At 40.3% G+C, this 18734-nt stretch overlaps 1 protein-coding gene across 4 annotated transcripts in view; it reads right to left on the reverse strand.

Moving 5' to 3' along the window:
• The window catches only part of diaph3 (diaphanous-related formin 3), a 336289-nt gene that overhangs the window by 101078 nt on the left and 216477 nt on the right, over window positions 1–18734 (reverse strand). For all 4 annotated transcript variants that reach the window (XM_063013308.1, XM_063013307.1, XM_063013310.1 and 1 more), the window contains exon 23: window positions 9349–9512. In XM_063013308.1, the coding sequence (XP_062869378.1) occupies window positions 9349–9512 (164 nt within the window). The remainder of the gene's footprint in view (window positions 1–9348; window positions 9513–18734) is intronic.

Here is an 18734-nt window from a genome sequence, read left to right on the forward strand (position 1 = left end):
CTTCATCAGCGGATCTGGATGTTTTTGGTTGGTGGACTATTCTCAGTCCAGCAGTGACAGTGAGGTGTTTAAAAACTCCAGCAGCGCTGCTGTGTCTTATCCACTCATACCAGTACAACACACACTAACACACCACCACCATGTCAGTGTCACTGCAGTGCTAAGAATGATCCACCGCCTAAATAATACCTGCTCTGTGGTGGTCCTGTGGGGGGGGTCCTGACCATTGAAGAACAGGGTGAAAGCAGGCTAAAAAAGCATGCAGAGAAATAGATGAACTACAGTCAGTAATTGTAGAACTACAAAGTGCTTCTATATGGTAAGTGGAGCTGATAAAATGGACAGTGAGTGTAGAAACAAGGAGATGGTTTTAATGTTATGGCTGATCAGCTGATCAGTATATATATATATATTCCTATTGCTTCGAAGAAGTTTAGCAGATTTGTTTGTATTGTAAAATTTTGTTCTGGTGTTATTCATCTTTTGGCATGCATAAAGAACATAGGTTATTGCACCACAGAGAGGGCAAGTGGGGGCCTGGTCTCCCTTTAGCAGGTGGTTATGAGTGAGTTTCTGTGTCCTATACAGCATCTTGTGTAAATAATTGCACGGCTTGAGACTTCTGCAGTTGACGTTAGAAACCAGCAGCTGACATGCAAACTGTGTGGTCATTAAAAAGGTCAGGAAAGCCTGAACTCAACACACACTTTGCCAACTGGTGTGTCTTAAAAGATTACTGTAGTTTAAAAAATGCAACATGCTGACGCAGCTGGAGGTCAGGGGTCAACAACAGAATTGATAGGGCACAGCTGACATGTGCAAGTCTTTCTAATAATGGGATTATCCGATACGAGATGCAGAAAGGGCACAGAGACGAGAGAGAGAGAGAGAGAGAGAGAGAGAAAGAACAAAAAAATTGAGCATGCCATATGCAGAATGGGAAGTCATTGAGAAACTGGACTACTGTCAACAATTCAACAAAGGACAGAGTCTGTCCCCATGCCCCTCACAAGGTGAATCGGTCTCGACAGAAGGTGCTGAAAGGTCGTCCCAGCAGATGGTGGTGTAGGGATAAAGCTCTTGGATCTTTAGCCTCATAATTCGCTGGTCATTTCTGCTCGACGGTTCAGTGTGCCACTGATGTATGTGCAATAATGAATTCCCAGCACTTCCTGGAGCTTACACAGAGGTGTGAAATCAAACTGTTATTATGAGGTCCCCTGGAAGACTCATTTCATTTACACGTTTTGATCCGATTAAAAAAAAAAAAAGAAGTGTGGTCTGTTCGCCAGGTAATACAGTTCTTCACAGCTTTCTAAATAATGAATTAAAACCAGTATAACATATATACTATATATAGAGGGGAACTAGAGAATTAGGAAGTAGATAGAATAAAGCATGAGACAGAAACTGTTGGGGGTATATATTCTGTCTCATGCTTTATTATATCTAATTTAATTCTCCTAATGTGATATACACCGATCAGCCATAACATTAAAACCACCTCCTTGTTTCTACACACACTGTATAATTTTATCAGCTCCACTTACCATATAGGAGCACTTTGTAGTTCTACAATTACTGACTGTAGTCCTCTGTTTCTCTGCATGCTTTGTTAGCCCCCATTCTCTGTTCTTTAATGGTCAGGACCCCCACAGAGCAGGTATTATTTAGGCGGTGGATCATTCTCAGCACTCCAGTGACAACGACATGATGAGTGGATAACACACAGCAGCCCTGCTAGAGTTTTTTTAATACTGTGTCCACTCACTGTCCAGTCTATTGCTGCTATTTGAGTTGGTCATCTTTTAGACCTTCATCAGTGGTCACAGGACACTGCCCACAGGTTGCTGTTGGCTGGATATTTTTGGTTGGTGGACTATTCTGTCCAGCAGTGAAAGTGAGGTGTTTAAAAACTCCAGCAGCACTGCTGTGTCTGATCCACTCATACCAGCACAACACACACTAACACACCACCACCATGTCAGTGTCACTGCAGGGCTGAGAATGATCCACCACGCAAATAATACCTGCTCTGTGGGGGTCCTGGGAGAGTCCTGACCATTGAAGAACAGCATGAAAGGGGGCTAACAAAGAACTACAAAGTGCTTCTATATGGTAGGTGGAGCTGATAAAATGGACAGTGAGTAGGAACAAGGAGGTGGTTTTAATGTTATGGCTGATCAGTGTATATCTAGATTCTCCACAGTTGCTTATCATTTCTCGACTCTGCAGTGAACTGTTGGGGGTATATATTCTGTCTCATGCTTAATTTAATTCTCTTTAATGTGATATATATATACACGTACATGTGTGTAGGTATATATCTACCCCTGCTCTTTTCTAATCAGGTAATGAGAATAATCAGAGCTTGAGATGTACCATGGCCCGCGGCAGCATAAGGAAGCACCTTCGTCTGTTGTTCATTTCACCGTTCTATTTCAGAAGCTCTCTCACCTTCTCTAGTTCCCCTCTGTATGCATGCTAATTATAAGGAGGCTAACTCAAGTGGGTCAGAGCGGTAAGGTTCCGCTCCTCTCCACCTCTCATAACAGGAATTCAATTATTCACAAGGGCTTTACTGGCCTGAAGAATTAGTGTGGCATTATAGCAGAGTGGAGGTGGTATAAGTACACAAAACCAAGCATCAAATTCTAATCCAAAATAAATACTCTGGTAAAAGTTGAAATCTGTAAAAGTGCATGCTCATGAATTTATTTTGAGGAACACTGGGTAAAATTTTGCCAAACTACAAAGAGAAGTTGCTTACTGCAGAAGTTCCCGACCTTTTTTCATGAGCTGGACTACATACAGTACCTGCATTGAACAAGAGGTCTATAGTGCAACAATAGGGGACACACCTTCATGTAAGTAAGTGGCTTCAAATAAAAATTGATTTCTTGACCTACTAACATTGGCTGTTTAACACTCAGGAAGTATGAAACACTCAACAAGGAGTTTAGCTTAGCTTTGTCTTATTTACATTTACGGCATTCAGCAGACGCTCTTATCCAGAGCGACTTACAGACGTGCTTCCACAGTAAACATTTCCCTACTCTAGTTTACGTAGACAACAGTCCAGCTTAAGTACTTAGTAAAGTGGTCAGTTTTTAATCGTCTTTTGAAGACAGTAAGAGACTCAGATGTTCGGACAGATGAAGCAAGTTCGTCCACCACTTGTGTGCTGGTACGCAAAAGAGCCTTGATGAGAGTCTTCCTCGAGTTCTGGGTGAAGAATCAAATCGAGCGAGACTAGTGGCTCGGAGGTTGCGTGGTACAGAGCAGGGTGTGATGAGTTCTCCAAGTTAGTTTGGAGCTGGTCCATTTTTGGCTTTGTAGGCCAGCATCATAGTTTTAAACAATGTGGGCAGCTACAAGAAGCCAGTAAAGAGAACGCAGCTGTGGGCTGATGTGGGAGCGTTTAATAAAATAGTTTAATCAACTGTGTGTTTACATCAACTGTAATAGCAGGAACAAAGATACAGGCTGGTACACCTGAACAGGGTGTACTTTGAGCACTAATAAAATAGACCAAAAATACCAAAAAAAATACAAAAATGTCTTTATTTATTAAATTAAATGTTATGGATTTTGTTGAACATTTTGCTTCACTGTACCATCTGTGCTTGAACTGAAGCCAGTTGAATGGACTTAACCCTCAACGATCAGAGAATCAATTCCCAGCCCGACCAACCAAACTGAAGATTTGATGTTTTATAACTTGCCTTGGTTACAGCTATTTATATAAAAGCCACTGCTGAGTAATGAGTGTTCTAAAGAAGTTTAGATTTTTTATAGATTCTTTGGAAGGCAGAGAGTAAAAGTCTGAAAGTACAAGTAAAAGAAAAGCATAGAAAACTACTTTTTCTTCTCACCTCTGCAGCAGAACATAAATCAACCTTCGCTCCTGCAGTAAACACATTTTTTCCCATTCCTGACCATCTCCTACAAACAAATTCAGCTGCCCTATGTCTTGTCTTTTTAAATTAAAGATCTCTATCATATCCAGCCTCACTTAATTTACCCGGAAAACAGAAACAGGGGAAGAGAGGGGAGTGCAGAAGTGCTGCGTTTGTGCACACTTCTCGGAATGAGCGCTGTGTTGGCCAAAAGCACATCCAGACACTTTTGTCCTGTCAGTGTCACTTTGAAAAAAAAAATTTATGGGCTTAGAGGCTCGAAGAGAAGAAGAAAATAAAACGTGTGTGCAATGTGGAACTGGAAGAATGCTTTTGTGCGGATGAGGGGAATGTGTAAAAAAAGTGTGCTGGTGGTGGTGAAGTGTTTGCCTGACCTGTGGTCCCTTGTCACTTTTCGGCATTGATTTAAACAAGCAGCTTTGGGCGAGTGGAAGTTCACTGGCCTGAAAAAGACTCTGTGTGTGTGTGTGTGTGTGTGTGTGTGTGTGTGTGTGTGTGTGTGTGTGTCCGGTCAGACCCGAGAGGGGAAAACCTATTTTGATGACCTTCTAAACAGTCTCCTCCAAAATGACCAACTGATACTGCTGAAGCTGAGCCAGATCTCATGAGGCCTGTCAGTCAGGCTTTTATTCTTTAATTTTTTTATAACCAAAAAGAGAAAATGTTGATGCAGTAAAACGTGTTGCCAATTTAGGTGAGGAAAATTATTACAGCAAAAGTTTTTCACATAATGACAGCACCACAGACTTTAGCAAAGAATTGGTTTATCAATGCAGGTTATAAAGCAGCAGCAGCAGCCTGGTCAACATTTTTGCATTATAATGATTTGACTGTTCTCACACGGTCATACAGTAACACACTGTCCAGTTAAATATTATATATTAAGTTACTAAATCTCCCATTTAGCATTTTTCACAAAAGTGCATTTATTTTTAAGTGTTTTGAAATAAATGCAACAGCAGTGTCGGTTTAGTCTGTTCGTTTGAAGCAATGCTTCTGTTGGGATTTTTAAACACCACACCATGTCAGTGCTGGGAGGGGAGTAGTACTCCAGTCCAAAACAATTATTTATTAGGATTTTAATGTCACGATTTACACACTTCGGTTACATTCGTGACAGGACAGACAGTTACTCCTTACATAAGATCCAGCAGTTCAAATTTAATGTCAAACACAGTCACGGACAATTTTGTGTCTCCAATTCACCTCACTTGCACGTCTTTGGATTGTGGGAGGAAACCTACACAGACACAGGGAGAACATGCAAACTCCAGACAGAAAGGACCCCAGCCGTTCAACCGAATCAAACCCAGGACCTTCTTGCTGTAAGGCAACAGTGCTACACCCACTCCAGTCAAACATACGAAGCCAACAGCATCTTATCAGGAAGTGACTGGAGACTAGAGGAAGATTAATTCTCATTGCACATAAAAACAGTTCTAGTCTCTAACTGTACACCTACAACCAGGGCTAACAGGGTATGTGTTCCTAATAAAGAGGCCAGTAAAATACCAACAACACTGCTGCACCTAATACTCTGTAATGAGAGAGAATGGTTCACAGCCCAAATAACATCTGTTCAGTTGGGGTCCTGTTGGAGTTCATATTAATTAATAGATTGTGTAAAGGGGGGGCAGAGGGTCAAAAAGTTTACAGAGCAACAAATGAGCTACAGTCAGTAATTGTATACCCAACACTGATGGTCTGTAACGCGTTACTTAGTAACGCGTTACTCTAATCTGACCACATTTTTCAGTAACGAGTAATCTAACGCGTTACTATTTCCAATCCAGTAATCAGATTAAAGTTACTTATCCAAGTTACTGTGCGTTACTATTTTTGTCATTTTCCTTAGTGAAAAGATATTTTTGCTTTCTTCTTGGCAGGGGCGGAGCCAGGGGGTGGCCAGTGGTTGCCATGGCCACCATAAAGTAATCTTCGGCTACCCCCCTAAGGTAAATAACACTTCTATTTAAAAGAAAATCTTCCGTTTTAAGAAGCTCCAGCATTGTAGAAGGCTATTAAAAGTAAAGTCAATTTTCAATGCTGATTTAGCGTAAGTGTTGGTCAGTCTGGATCATATTCTTGAAAGAAAATTTAAATTTGTTTTCCATGCATTCACACTAGCATGTTCTGGGATTCAATTGAGTCTCATCAGTACACACAAGTTGGCAGCCAAATGATAAAGTATTGCAAAGGAATATCTTTGAAATATTCCGCATTATATAACTAATAAAGTAACTTGTAATCTAACTTAGTTACTTTTAAAATCAAGTAATCCATAAAGTAACTAAGTTACTTTTTAAAGGAGTAATCAGTAATCAGATTACTTTTTCAAGGTAACTATGCCATTACTGATACCCAAACAGGGTTTATATATTTAAAGCGCAGCTCATTAAAGGGCTAATATTAATGTACATATAAGACAGGTGGGCCATTACCAAAACATTATCTGGTCAGAGGGGTTTCCTTTTGATTTATACAATTAGTACAAAGACGATTTGGTGTACAGAGCAACAAATGAGCTACAGTCGGTAATTGTATACTCCCAAATTTCATACCCTCAAATAATCAACAAAGGTAGTCTCAGATAGTGAGTGAATATACATACAAAATGTTATCAACACCTATTATAAATATTGGCATCAAATAAAATGGAACAGGCTAACTACTGTCCCTCCATCTCGACCAATCAACCAGTCAAAATTTTATGTACACGTCTCTTAATGACCCCATCACTACACACGATTATAACAACTAAAAGCTGCATGAGGACTCTTCAGTGTAACATAATCCACTACAGATTGGTACCACACTGCACTGCAGTATTAATGATGGTACCTCAGTGGTTAAGTGCCTGTACTAATAATCGCAAGGTTGCTGGTTCAAGCCCCACAATTGCCAGGCTGTCACTGTGGACCAATAAGCAAGGTCATTAACAGGTACAAGTGTCTGCTAAATGCTAAATAATGTACAGGTAATGCTTTTATGTTTTTTGGGGCAGTAGCTTATGAGTTAAGATCACTGGTTCAAATCACACAAGAACCACATAAAGCTGCTTTTACCAGGGAGCATTCTGATAGGTACAAGGCTGGATCACATTGTCATGCATCTGTCCTCCCGACAGTCTGTCTGTTCACCGAATTTCAGAATTTTCATCATGAAATCATTTAAAATAATAAAAGCAATGAGATTCTTCTCATCCTCGCCGCAGCCAACTGGAAAATGACTTTGCATTTCAAATGGCATTTCATAAAGCAGACAGCCCGGGCGCCTCTTTCATCAGATTACTATGCTGGAATAGGAATGAAAGCAGTACAAGAGAAGTACTGGTATGCGCGCGCACGCACGCAGACACACACTCCAGCTCATTTGTAGCGCGAGGAAGACAAAAAGCACGGAAGCGTGAAATCCATTTTGGCGGGTCATGTGTTGAGCCGTTAGCTTGTCACTGAAGAGCGCTGTCGGGTCGCTAATTATCTAGCTTTATCTCTGTTCCCCAGGCCTGCACCGCACTACTACTGCTGCATACACACCACGCTTCAGCTGCGTTTAGATGTAGATATGCTGATAGTGGGAGTTTGGGTCCACTTGTAGACGGCATTGGGAGAATCGTATAATGCAGTAGGAGAAATCTAGTGGATTAGACGCTGATAAGCGGAGGGAAAAGTGATCGTTTTAAACCACATGACTTCACCGTCTGCAGCTTTTTAAATAACTCTTAAACCTTATAGAGTTCCAGCTCCAGAAATTTTGGCAACCACGGTAAAGATGAATAAAAATGTCATGAAAAGGGTCTGTGTGGTAAATTAACTCAAATAATGCCCAGAGATAGTTTTGCCTCTCTAACCATCCTCCTCACTGTGTGTAGAAGCAAATATACACGTCTGTTCCAGACAGTTCATTACAGCCCACGGATAACGTCTGCATCCTTCTGTGTGTAATGTTTTGTAGGCAATGCATGATTTATGAAGGTAACACCCCTCTATGTTGTGTTCTTTTAAATGCTGACCATGGTAATGAATCCAGAATTTTGGCTTCTGTGTCACCTTAGTTATACCATAGTGCAGAGCTTTAAAAAAAATGGGATGCAGAGAATAATAATAATAATTAAATAAAGGAATTTTAACAGCACAAACACAAAACGAACTTGTACGCAAACGCCCCTTTGTGGAGGCTTTATGTTACATCTTGTAAACCACAGTAGGATCAGATTGTGCAGAGCAGAGAAAGTAAGATGCATTGTTTTGTGTTCTGTTAAATCCTGATCATGGTGATGAATACAGAAATTTGACTTCTGTCACCTTATAGTTATACCACAGTGCAGAGCTGTAAAAAAATAGGTCGCAAAGAATAATAATAATCATTAAATAAACAAATTTTACAGCACAGAAACACGAAACCAACTTGTACGTGAACGCCCCTTTGTGGAGGCTTTATGTTACATCTTGAAGACCACGGTAGGATCAGATTGTGCAGAGCAAAGCAGAGAGTGTAGAACACATTGTTTGTGTTGCCTAGGTGAAAAATATATGGACATAATGTGGGACGTTTGGAAAAAAAAAATAGAAAAACCCTGCCATAGTGAAACAGAAAGTTATGATTGACAGACTAGAAGTGCCTTAACTTAGTGACTACGTTTCATCTCCAAGTCCTGCAGTTGTCGACTCAGCTCTTTATTAAACGTGTCTCTCAGAGAGGAGCTCCTGCAGCTGAGACAAAACAAATCGACACGCTCCCAATGAAGCAGCAGTTTATCGTTCATCGTTTTGCTGATTCAGATTAAAACGTTGGGTTTCATACTAGCTAAGATGTCCAGCAGGCTTAGATTAGAAGTAGATGCACTAAAATGTGTTCAGCTTACTTGCTGGAACAATCCGAATGACCGTAAGTCTGAGCGAGTCTTGAAGCGGCAGAGTAAAAATCGCCATCGCAAGTCTATTGATGAGTAGGCTATAAGCGCTGAATATGAGCGCCGAAAGTGAAAGAGCTGGCTGACTCGGAATGCAGAGGAGCATATGCATATAGCGCATTGTGTCTGTTAGATGCCCAGCCAGAATACAACCTATTTGAACTATTTAAATTATTATTATTATTTTTTGTTGAACTAAAGAAAAAAAATCACGCTAATTTCAATTTGGCTGTTCAGACTAAGGTCACATTCCAACAGATCGACGTGCATAGAATTCAGTACCACATACTATAGTGACTTTGTATTGAAATTGAAAAGCTTCAATGTTATTGTAAGTTTTGATTTTTATATTGGGGAACATATGAGAACAAAAAAAATCTGATTTGGGTCTCTTTAGGGTAAACTGCAGTGTAAACTAAACCTTTACATAGTCACAACAAAAAAAGAACAGGATTCTGCTGGAGACAATAAGGAGCTTGATACCATCACACAGAAACGTAAAACTTAACTGCTTACCTCAAACATGGCTCTGAAGTTGCTCAGGTCTGTGAAAAGCTCTTCTACAGACGTCTTCTTGGGGTCGACGGCAAAGAACTCCACCATGTTCTGGAACAGAGTGCACATGTTGCTGTGCATGGTGACCAGTTTATGGTACTGATCTCTTGCCTGGATGGAAAAGCTGTGAAGATCTGCAGTTAAGGATTTAAATACGTATTGCAGCAGTGATGAAGTGAATAAAGCAAATGTAGAAGAAATGGAATTTAAAATGAACATAATAAATACTGTAACTATGTAGACACCTCTTCATAATAAATGCTACTATAGATCTGGCTGGTCAGATGGGGTTTGGTGGGGGGGATATTGTGTAAAAACATGGATGGGGTGTAAAAGAAATGGGCAGCGGCTGCCTGTGTCAGAATGTGTGTGGGGCGCTAGTCTGTAGATCAGTCAGCAAAGAGGTAATACAAGCAACTGAGTCACTAAATTGGGGCAATTTTGAAAATTAAGAGAAGGGTTGATGTGGAGAAACTCAAATAAATTGCAGTACTGTATTATTTATGTCAACAGGGGGCAAACCTACATTATAGCCTATGGTTTAAATAGTCCAAGTCAGGTGTCCAGATACTTTTGGCCACATAGACTCTTTTTCTAAGTAAATGACAGAATAACTATTGTGTGTGTGTGTATATATATACTGTATATATACAGTGTATCACAAAAGTGAGTACACCCCTCACATTTCTGCAAATATTTTATTATATCTTTTCATGGGACGACACTATAGACATGAAACTTGGATATAACTTAGAGTAGTCAGTGTACAACTTGTATAGCAGTGTAGATTTACTGTCTTCTGAAAATAACTCAACACACAGCCATTAATGTCTAAATGGCTGGCAACATAAGTGAGTACACCCCACAGTGAACATGTCCAAATTGTGCCTAAAGTGTCAATATTTTGTGTGACCACCATTATTATCACTGCCTTAACCCTCCTGGGCATGGAATTCACCAGAGCTGCACTGGTTGCTACTGGAATCCTCTTCCACTCCTCCATGATGACATCACGGAGCTGGTGGATGTTAGACACCTTAAACTCCTCCACCTTCCACTTGAGGATGCGCCACAGGTGCTCAATTGGGTTTAGTCCATCACCTTTACCTTCAGCTTCCTCAGCAAGGCAGTTGTCATCTTGGAGGTTGTGTTTGGGGTCGTTATCCTGTTGGAAAACTGCCATGAGGCCCAGTTTTCGAAGGGAGGGGATCATGCTCTGTTTCAGAATGTCACAGTACATGTTGGAATTCATGTTTCCCTCAATGAACTGCAGCTCCCCAGTGCCAGCAACACTCATGCAGCCCAAGACCATGATGCTACCACCACCATGCTTGACTGTAGGCAAGATACAGTTGTCTTGGTACTTCTCACCAGGGCGCCGCCACACATGCTGGACACCATCTGAGCCAAACAAGTTTATCTTGGTCTCGTCAGACCACAGGGCATTCCTGTAATCCATGTTCTTGGACTGCTTGTTTTCAGCAAACTGTTTGCGGGCTTTCTTGTGCGTCAGCTTCCTTCTGGGATGACGACCATGCAGACCGAGTTGATGCAGTGTGCGGTGTATGGTCTGAGCACTGACAGGCTGACCTCCCACGTCTTCAACCTCTGCAGCAATGCTGGCAGCACTCATGTGTCTATTTTTTAAAGCCAACCTCTAGATATGTCGCCGAACACGTGGACTCAACTTCTTTGGTCGACCCTGGCGAAGCCTGTTCCGAGTGGAACCTGTCCTGGAAAACCGCTGTATGACCTTGGCCACCATGCTGTAGCTCAGTTTCAGGGTGTTAGCAATCTTCTTATAGCCCAGGCCATCTTTGTGGAGAGCAACAATTCTATTTCTTACATCCTCAGAGAGTTCTTTGCCATGAGGTGCCATGTTGAATATCCAGTGGCCAGTATGAGAGAATTGTACCCAAAACACCAAATTTAACAGCCCTGCTCCCCATTTACACCTGGGACCTTGACACATGACACCAGGGAGGGACAACGACACATTTGGGCACAATTTGGACATGTTCACTGTGGGGTGTACTCACTTATGTTGCCAGCCATTTAGACATTAATGGCTGTGTGTTGAGTTATTTTCAGAAGACAGTAAATCTACGCTGCTATACAAGCTGTACACTGACTACTCTAAGTTATATCCAAGTTTCATGTCTATAGTGTTGTCCCATGAAAAGATATAATGAAATATTTGCAGAAATGTGAGGGGTGTACTCACTTTCGTGATACACTGTATATATATATATATATATATATATATACAGTGTATCACAAAAGTGAGTACACCCCTCACATTTCTACAGATATTTAAGTATATCTTTTCATGAAACAACACTGACAAAATGACACTTTGACACAATGAAAAGTAGTCTGTGTGCAGCTTATATAACAGTGTAAATTTATTCTTCCCTCAAAATAACTCAATATACAGCCATTAATGTCTAAACCACCGGCAACAAAAGTGAGTACACCCCTTATTGAAAGTTCCTGAAGTGTCAATATTTTGTGTGGCCACCATTATTTCCCAGAACTGCCTTAACTCTCCTGGGCATGGAGTTTACCAGAGCTTCACAGGTTGCCACTGGAATGCTTTTCCACTCCTCCATGACGACATCACGGAGCTGGCGGATATTCGAGACTTTGCGCTCCTCCACCTTCCGCTTGAGGATGCCCCAAAGATGTTCTATTGGGTTTAGGTCTGGAGACATGCTTGGCCAGTCCATCACCTTTACCCTCAGCCTCTTCAATAAAGCAGTGGTCATCTTAGAGGTGTGTTTGGGGTCATTATCATGCTGGAACACTGCCCTGCGACCCAGTTTCCGGAGGGAGGGGATCATGCTCTGCTTCAGTATTTCACAGTACATATTGGAGTTCATGTGTCCCTCAATGAAATGTAACTCCCCAACACCTGCTGCACTCATGCAGCCCCAGACCATGGCATTCCCACCACCATGCTTGACTGTAGGCATGACACACTTATCTTTGTACTCCTCACCTGATTGCCGCCACACATGCTTGAGACCATCTGAACCAAACAAATTAATCTTGGTCTCATCAGACCATAGGACATGGTTCCAGTAATCCATGTCCTTTGTTGACATGTCTTCAGCAAACTGTTTGCGGGCTTTCTTGTGTAGAGACTTCAGAAGAGGCTTCCTTCTGGGGTGACAGCCATGCAGACCAATTTGATGTAGTGTGCGGCGTATGGTCTGAGCACTGACAGGCTGACCCCCCACCTTTTCAATCTCTGCAGCAATGCTGACAGCACTCCTGCGCCTATCTTTCAAAGACAGCAGTTGGATGTGACGCTGAGCACGTGCACTCAGCTTCTTTGGACGACCAACGCGAGGTCTGTTCTGAGTGGACCCTGCTTTTTTAAAACGCTGGATGATCTTGGCCACTGTGCTGCAGCTCAGTTTCAGGGTGTTGGCAATCTTCTTGTAGCCTTGGCCATCTTCATGTAGCGCAACAATTCGTCTTTTAAGATCCTCAGAGAGTTCTTTGCCATGAGGTGCCATGTTGGAACTTTCAGTGTCCAGTATGAGAGAGTGTGAGAGCTGTACTACTAAATTGAACACACCTGCTCCCTATGCACACCTGAGACCTAGTAACACTAACAAATCACATGACATTTTGGAGGGAAAATGACAAGCAGTGCTCAATTTGGACATTTAGGGGTGTAGTCTCTTAGGGGTGTACTCACTTTTGTTGCCGGTGGTTTAGACATTAATGGCTGTATATTGAGTTATTTTGAGGGAAGAATAAATTTACACTGTTATATAAGCTGCACACAGACTACTTTTCATTGTGTCAAAGTGTCATTTTGTCAGTGTTGTCCCATGAAAAGATATACTTAAATATCTGCAGAAATGTGAGGGGTGTACTCACTTTTGTGATACACTGTATATATACCAATCATCCATAACATTAAAACCACCTCCTTGTTTCTACACACACTGGCCATTTTATCGGCTTCACTTACCATGTAGAAGCACTTTGTAGTTCTACAATTACTGACTGTAGTCCATCTGTTTCTCTGCATGCTTTGTTAGCCCCGTTTCATGCTGTTCTTCAATAGTCAGGGCTCTCCCAGGACCACTACAGAGCAGGTATTATTTTGGGTGGTGGATCATTCTTAGCACTGCAGTGACACTGACATGGTGGTGGTGTGTTAGTGTGTGTTGTGCTGGTAAGTGTAAGTGTATATGGTAAGTGGAGCTGATAAAATAGATAGTGAGTGTAGAAACAAGGAGGTGGTTTTAATGTTATGGTTGATGTGATAAACAATTTAGGAAATTCATCATTTTCGTCTATAATACTTAGTTTTCTATTTGGTTCTACGTTTTATCAGAGTGAAGATATATGCAGGCAACAACAGATTAGCAAAACACTTGCTAATAATTCTTTTCACAAAGATGTAGATATTAAACTCTACTAACACTAATGTGTTACTGTGAACTTTTTGAAGCAGAACAGAAAGTGCATTTCTCATCAGAGACAACTGAGCGCTAACATAAATTAAACCAGCAGTAAAGCTTTACTTGGCACATTGCTAACAGCATGTCTTAGTTTACTGCTATGTTCCATTTTAGCTCACCGCTTTTCACAGTTCCACCATCTTTTACAGCAGTTATTAAGCTTGATTAGACAAGTTTGAAAAGCAATTTTTTCCTGCTCATGCAAAAGCACACTCGCACACACACTGTTAAATAAAAAAATAGTCATGAAAACAGCCAGGCTTGGGTAGAGAGGTGGGTGAAAATCTTTGAAGTAGATCAAAGTTTCCCCCCTCACAATAGATGGCGAATAGGTGGCCGTCCACATAAAGCGACACGGAGAGAAATCAACGGCTAGCAGGGGGTTAAAAAAGAGATAAAACAGAAAAGGCAGGATAAAATCTTTGTCAGACTCAGGGGTTGGAGAAACATCAGGGGTAAAAATGTATAGCAGTTATTAACAAAGACCTGTGTTGAAATGAACAGTGAACCCAGATCAAAGAAAGCATGAAGCCCACGTGCACACAGGGATGTAGAGACAGATGAATATTAAACGCCTTCTATAGGTAATACATATTATACATCAGAGTTAATGAACTGATATGCAAAAGTATCCAGCATTGCATAGAAAGCATGCATGCCTGAGGTCAGATAAAATACTGTTGCATCAGATTGGCTTAGACATGCTATGTAATGATGTAACAGAGTATGTGTCTGTTTATGTGTATGAGAAAAGTCAGAAACTCTTGGAATAAACTTTCTACTTCACCTTTATGATTAATATATAATATATAAAAGTGATGTAATTTGTTTTTGAAATTCTTAATAAAAAAAAATTAAGAAAATGCAGGTTTTTGAAGAACCCTCGTATTACACATACATAATATACATATAATTTATTTTTGGCTGTTGCTTTTTACATACTGTCATAAATAACCATATATACAGTATTTCTGTAATGAGAGGATGTTTGGTAACCTCTTACATAATTCAGCATAAAGGCAGGCTTGAACCACTGGAAGTACAATATATTGCTCTTGCTGTCTGATTTTAATCCATAGCAGCAATCCCGGTCTAGAAATATAGCCTTCTTAAGCTAGACTGTAGTGCTTAGAAGATGCAGAAGCTTGTAGAAACTTATATTGGAGAATATTGGGTGGGACTAAATCCAAGTCTATTGAATGCAGGGCTCAAAGAAACGGGTGTATTTAAAAAGGGCTGTGTTATATAACCTGCACCCTATCACACTAAACAACACGTGTAATTAGTGCACTACCAACAGTATAGTTACACAATATGTAGCAAACAGTATGCAAGACAAATCCAGAACTGTGCAGACAATGTTAGCTTGTCTTTTCCCGTTAAGGTCTTTAGAAGACAATAGGGATGTTAATGATTAACCATTATTTTTTTTCAAACAATGCTATCGGATAAAAAAATTCACTTCCAACAGGTGATGCTTCATTTGAAACAAGAGAAAAGCCAGAGAGCTTTCTTTTTCTCTGCGAATTCAGACCCTCAGTGCACATGTGCTAATTCTGGGTTCTAATTTCAACAAGTTACAAACAGTGATGCTGTTTTGTGTCAGTTTAAAAGTGCACATGTGGATATGCGTAAAACTTTATTTACTAAATTAATGTGGATATTTTGTGTCATTGTTCAATATGCATTTCCAATATAAAAAATAATGATAATAACGGTAATTTCAATAAAAAAAAAATATAATAAAAATTTAATAACTCTAATAGTAAATACATGAAAAATAAATAAATAATAATTTTTAAATATTTCTTATTGATATTTTTTTATTTTAATAAAGTTTTAATATGTCTTGATTAGCATGATTAGTCATGAACTGTTTGCTACATTCCGAATGTTGAACTGGTTCTGCTCATAATGTTTATATTCAGCAGTACTGCCACATTCACTATGTACAGTATTTTAAATAAATTATTAAGACTTGTTGATATTAAACTTTGTGACGGGAAGTCATATGCTTGTCGGTTAACCGTTGACTAATGGTGGTCAGTGATCGGTTAAAATATAAATTGGCAACATTTACATATAAATTTTTCTATATCAATTTCCATATCATCAACAGCAGCCATTTTTATTTAGAAAAAAATGCAAAGCAACAAAGAATTAGAGGCCATGCTCAAGGGTCCAACAATGATAACTAGGTAGTGGTTGGGCTTGAACCATCGACTTTACGAACAGTCCAGTTCTTTAAGTTTCACTACTAGTACAGCCTGCTACTCCTTTAAAATAGAAGTTGTGTTTACTGCCCTGGTCTCATAAAAAAAATATCTCGCTCAGTTAATCCCAACTCGCTTGTATGAAGACACAGCTGGGTGTTTAACAAGTGCTAGGTGTGTTTTACAGTGTATTACTGTGTGCATTTCCTGCAGGGGCGTGGGATTCATTAGTGAGTGTGGGTTGGCTGCAAGGTAAATTGTGCTCGATAGTAACTGCTCTCCATCTGACTCGATCATCACACCAGAGAAACTCTAAAGCGCAGGACTGCCACAAATAGACGTGCAGCCTAGAGCCTTTAAATACGAGAGCCTCTTTCAGTATTTCAGTCTTCCCTCCTGTCATAAAGATTTTAGTGTGCAGGGGCACAGATACTGCCAAAGAATTTCCACATCTAAAAAAATAAGTTTATATATTCTTAGCTCCATCAGACATGCTGTTTTATCTGTTTAGCATGGAATTACATGAAGTTGTTTTATAAAGCTAATTTGAGATACAAAACAGCAACACGTACAGAAGTCTGTACAGGCCAATCAGTGATGTGATAGTCGGCAAATTTGGGTGCTTCTGTTTCTTTTAAACTTCCTAAAACCTGCACACCTAAAGCACCTGTCAAACTGTAAATCCTGTTAAGATTAAATCATAAATCAGGTTTAGGGCTAATCTTCTGGAGCAATAAATGGACATATAGAAGCTGTAAGGTCTGGATTTAAGGATTGATTTGCTGAATGAAGCTTGGGTGTCACTAGCACATCATTTATGACTTATTGAGGATGAAGGCGGCATAGACGAGCAGCTGACGGGAACCAGTGAGCCGCCGCCGCCGAGCGCTCCCCGGCATACTGAGATGTTCTAATGACAGAACTTTTCTGCTGACAGTGTCCACCTGCACAGTTTTTAGGCTCCTTTACAAACCCAAACATCTGCTCACAGCACTGCATTACTGATATGAAAACACCACAGGGAATTACTGGCTTAATGAAAAGTGAGTGTGTTTCTGCTTGGGAGACTTCATTAATTCTATGAAGTAAAAGATGAAGTACGTGGGTAGATGGAGGTTGTGTTAACAAGGACACACGTGATGTAGGGAACGTAAACCTTGAGCTAGACTGAGAAAAGAAAAAAAAAATTAATAAATAAAAACAGACCTTGACCTTTGAGAAGAGAATGGCATGAAACGTATCAGACCTGCCAGCAGTGCTCATTATTGGAGTTTAAAAATAGTGACCAGTCATCAAGAACACTCAACATTTTGCCCACCTCCACCCTGACCATGACATCCCTACATATGCAGACACCCAATATCCCAAATCCCTATAACACTGACACTCACATACATTCAGGCAGCACCTGCCACTCAGTCACTACCTCCCAAACTTAAAAGTATCCGGCTTTTACTTATCAGTTCACCCACAATCCATTGAGAAATGCAGTCCTTATAGAGCTACAACCACCACACACACACATAGCTAAATAATGCATAAAAGAGAAAAACCTTTCCAATTTCAGCATGAGTGTGTCCCTGTACACAAAAGCAAGATGCATAAACACAAGCTTCAACAAGTTTGGTGTGGATGGACACTGTTGAACACCTTAGGGAAGAACTGGAATGCACATCACTTGTGGAAAGTCTATCCAGAGCATTTGAGGTTACTTATTAACATCCATGGTTTTGGAATTGGGTGTCCAACAAGCTCATGTTCAAGTATTCACATAATGTTGGCCCTATATTTTTGCTTTTTAGCACTGATACAATGCAGCTAACATTTTCAAGCTTCTGCTATGATGGAATTTTTGGAATGATGGAATTTAGCAGATGCTTTTATCCAAAGCAACCTAATACAATGCAAGTAACTGAGAGTTAAGGGCCTTGCATATGGGCCCAACAGTGGCAACATGGCCAGGGTGGGGCATAAATCAGTGACTGTCTGATTAACGCTGAGTTATAAGATGACATTTGTTTGTTTATTTGTTTAATTCTTAATGCCATGTCAGCTGTTATGGCTGTGATCATGGCTGAATAATAGATTTAGTCTTTAAACATTAAAGTGGGGGGTCGATTTGCTTTCTTTACTTGTGTGTATAGTGCTTAGTCATTGTGTGACTATGAGGGTGTAGAGGTTTTTTCATAACTTATATAGCATTTTTAATTGCTGGGGGGCTGAGGTGAAGATTTCCTTGTAGTTATAAGATGACATATAGCCACTTTAATGCAACATGATGAATCACAGTGATAGGTAAGTACAACCATGTCAAATAGAAGTGTTTGCACCAAACGTTAATTGGAACCCTGAACATCCGGCTCATGTTTTAGTGAAATAAAAAATAAGACGCATGTTTCACTGGGCTGAATTCCTACTGGTTATTGCAACATTAACTTGCTTCAACTTCTATTCGTCCCTGTCACCATCGTAAATGACTAAATCTCGAAACTTAATGATTTTCTAATGTGCCACGGTGCTGTCGGTGTGAACACCGGCTAAAAACGTGTCCTACCTGATTACGACACACATACTGTATACACAGAGCGCTGTCAGCATGGGTTACTCGATTCTGAAGTAAGACGTGAGTTGGGCAGCTCCCGGGACTGAG

The sequence above is a fragment of the Trichomycterus rosablanca genome, chromosome 17 (genome assembly GCF_030014385.1).
Source record: "Trichomycterus rosablanca isolate fTriRos1 chromosome 17, fTriRos1.hap1, whole genome shotgun sequence".
NCBI classification, from domain to species: Eukaryota; Metazoa; Chordata; class Actinopteri; order Siluriformes; family Trichomycteridae; genus Trichomycterus; species Trichomycterus rosablanca.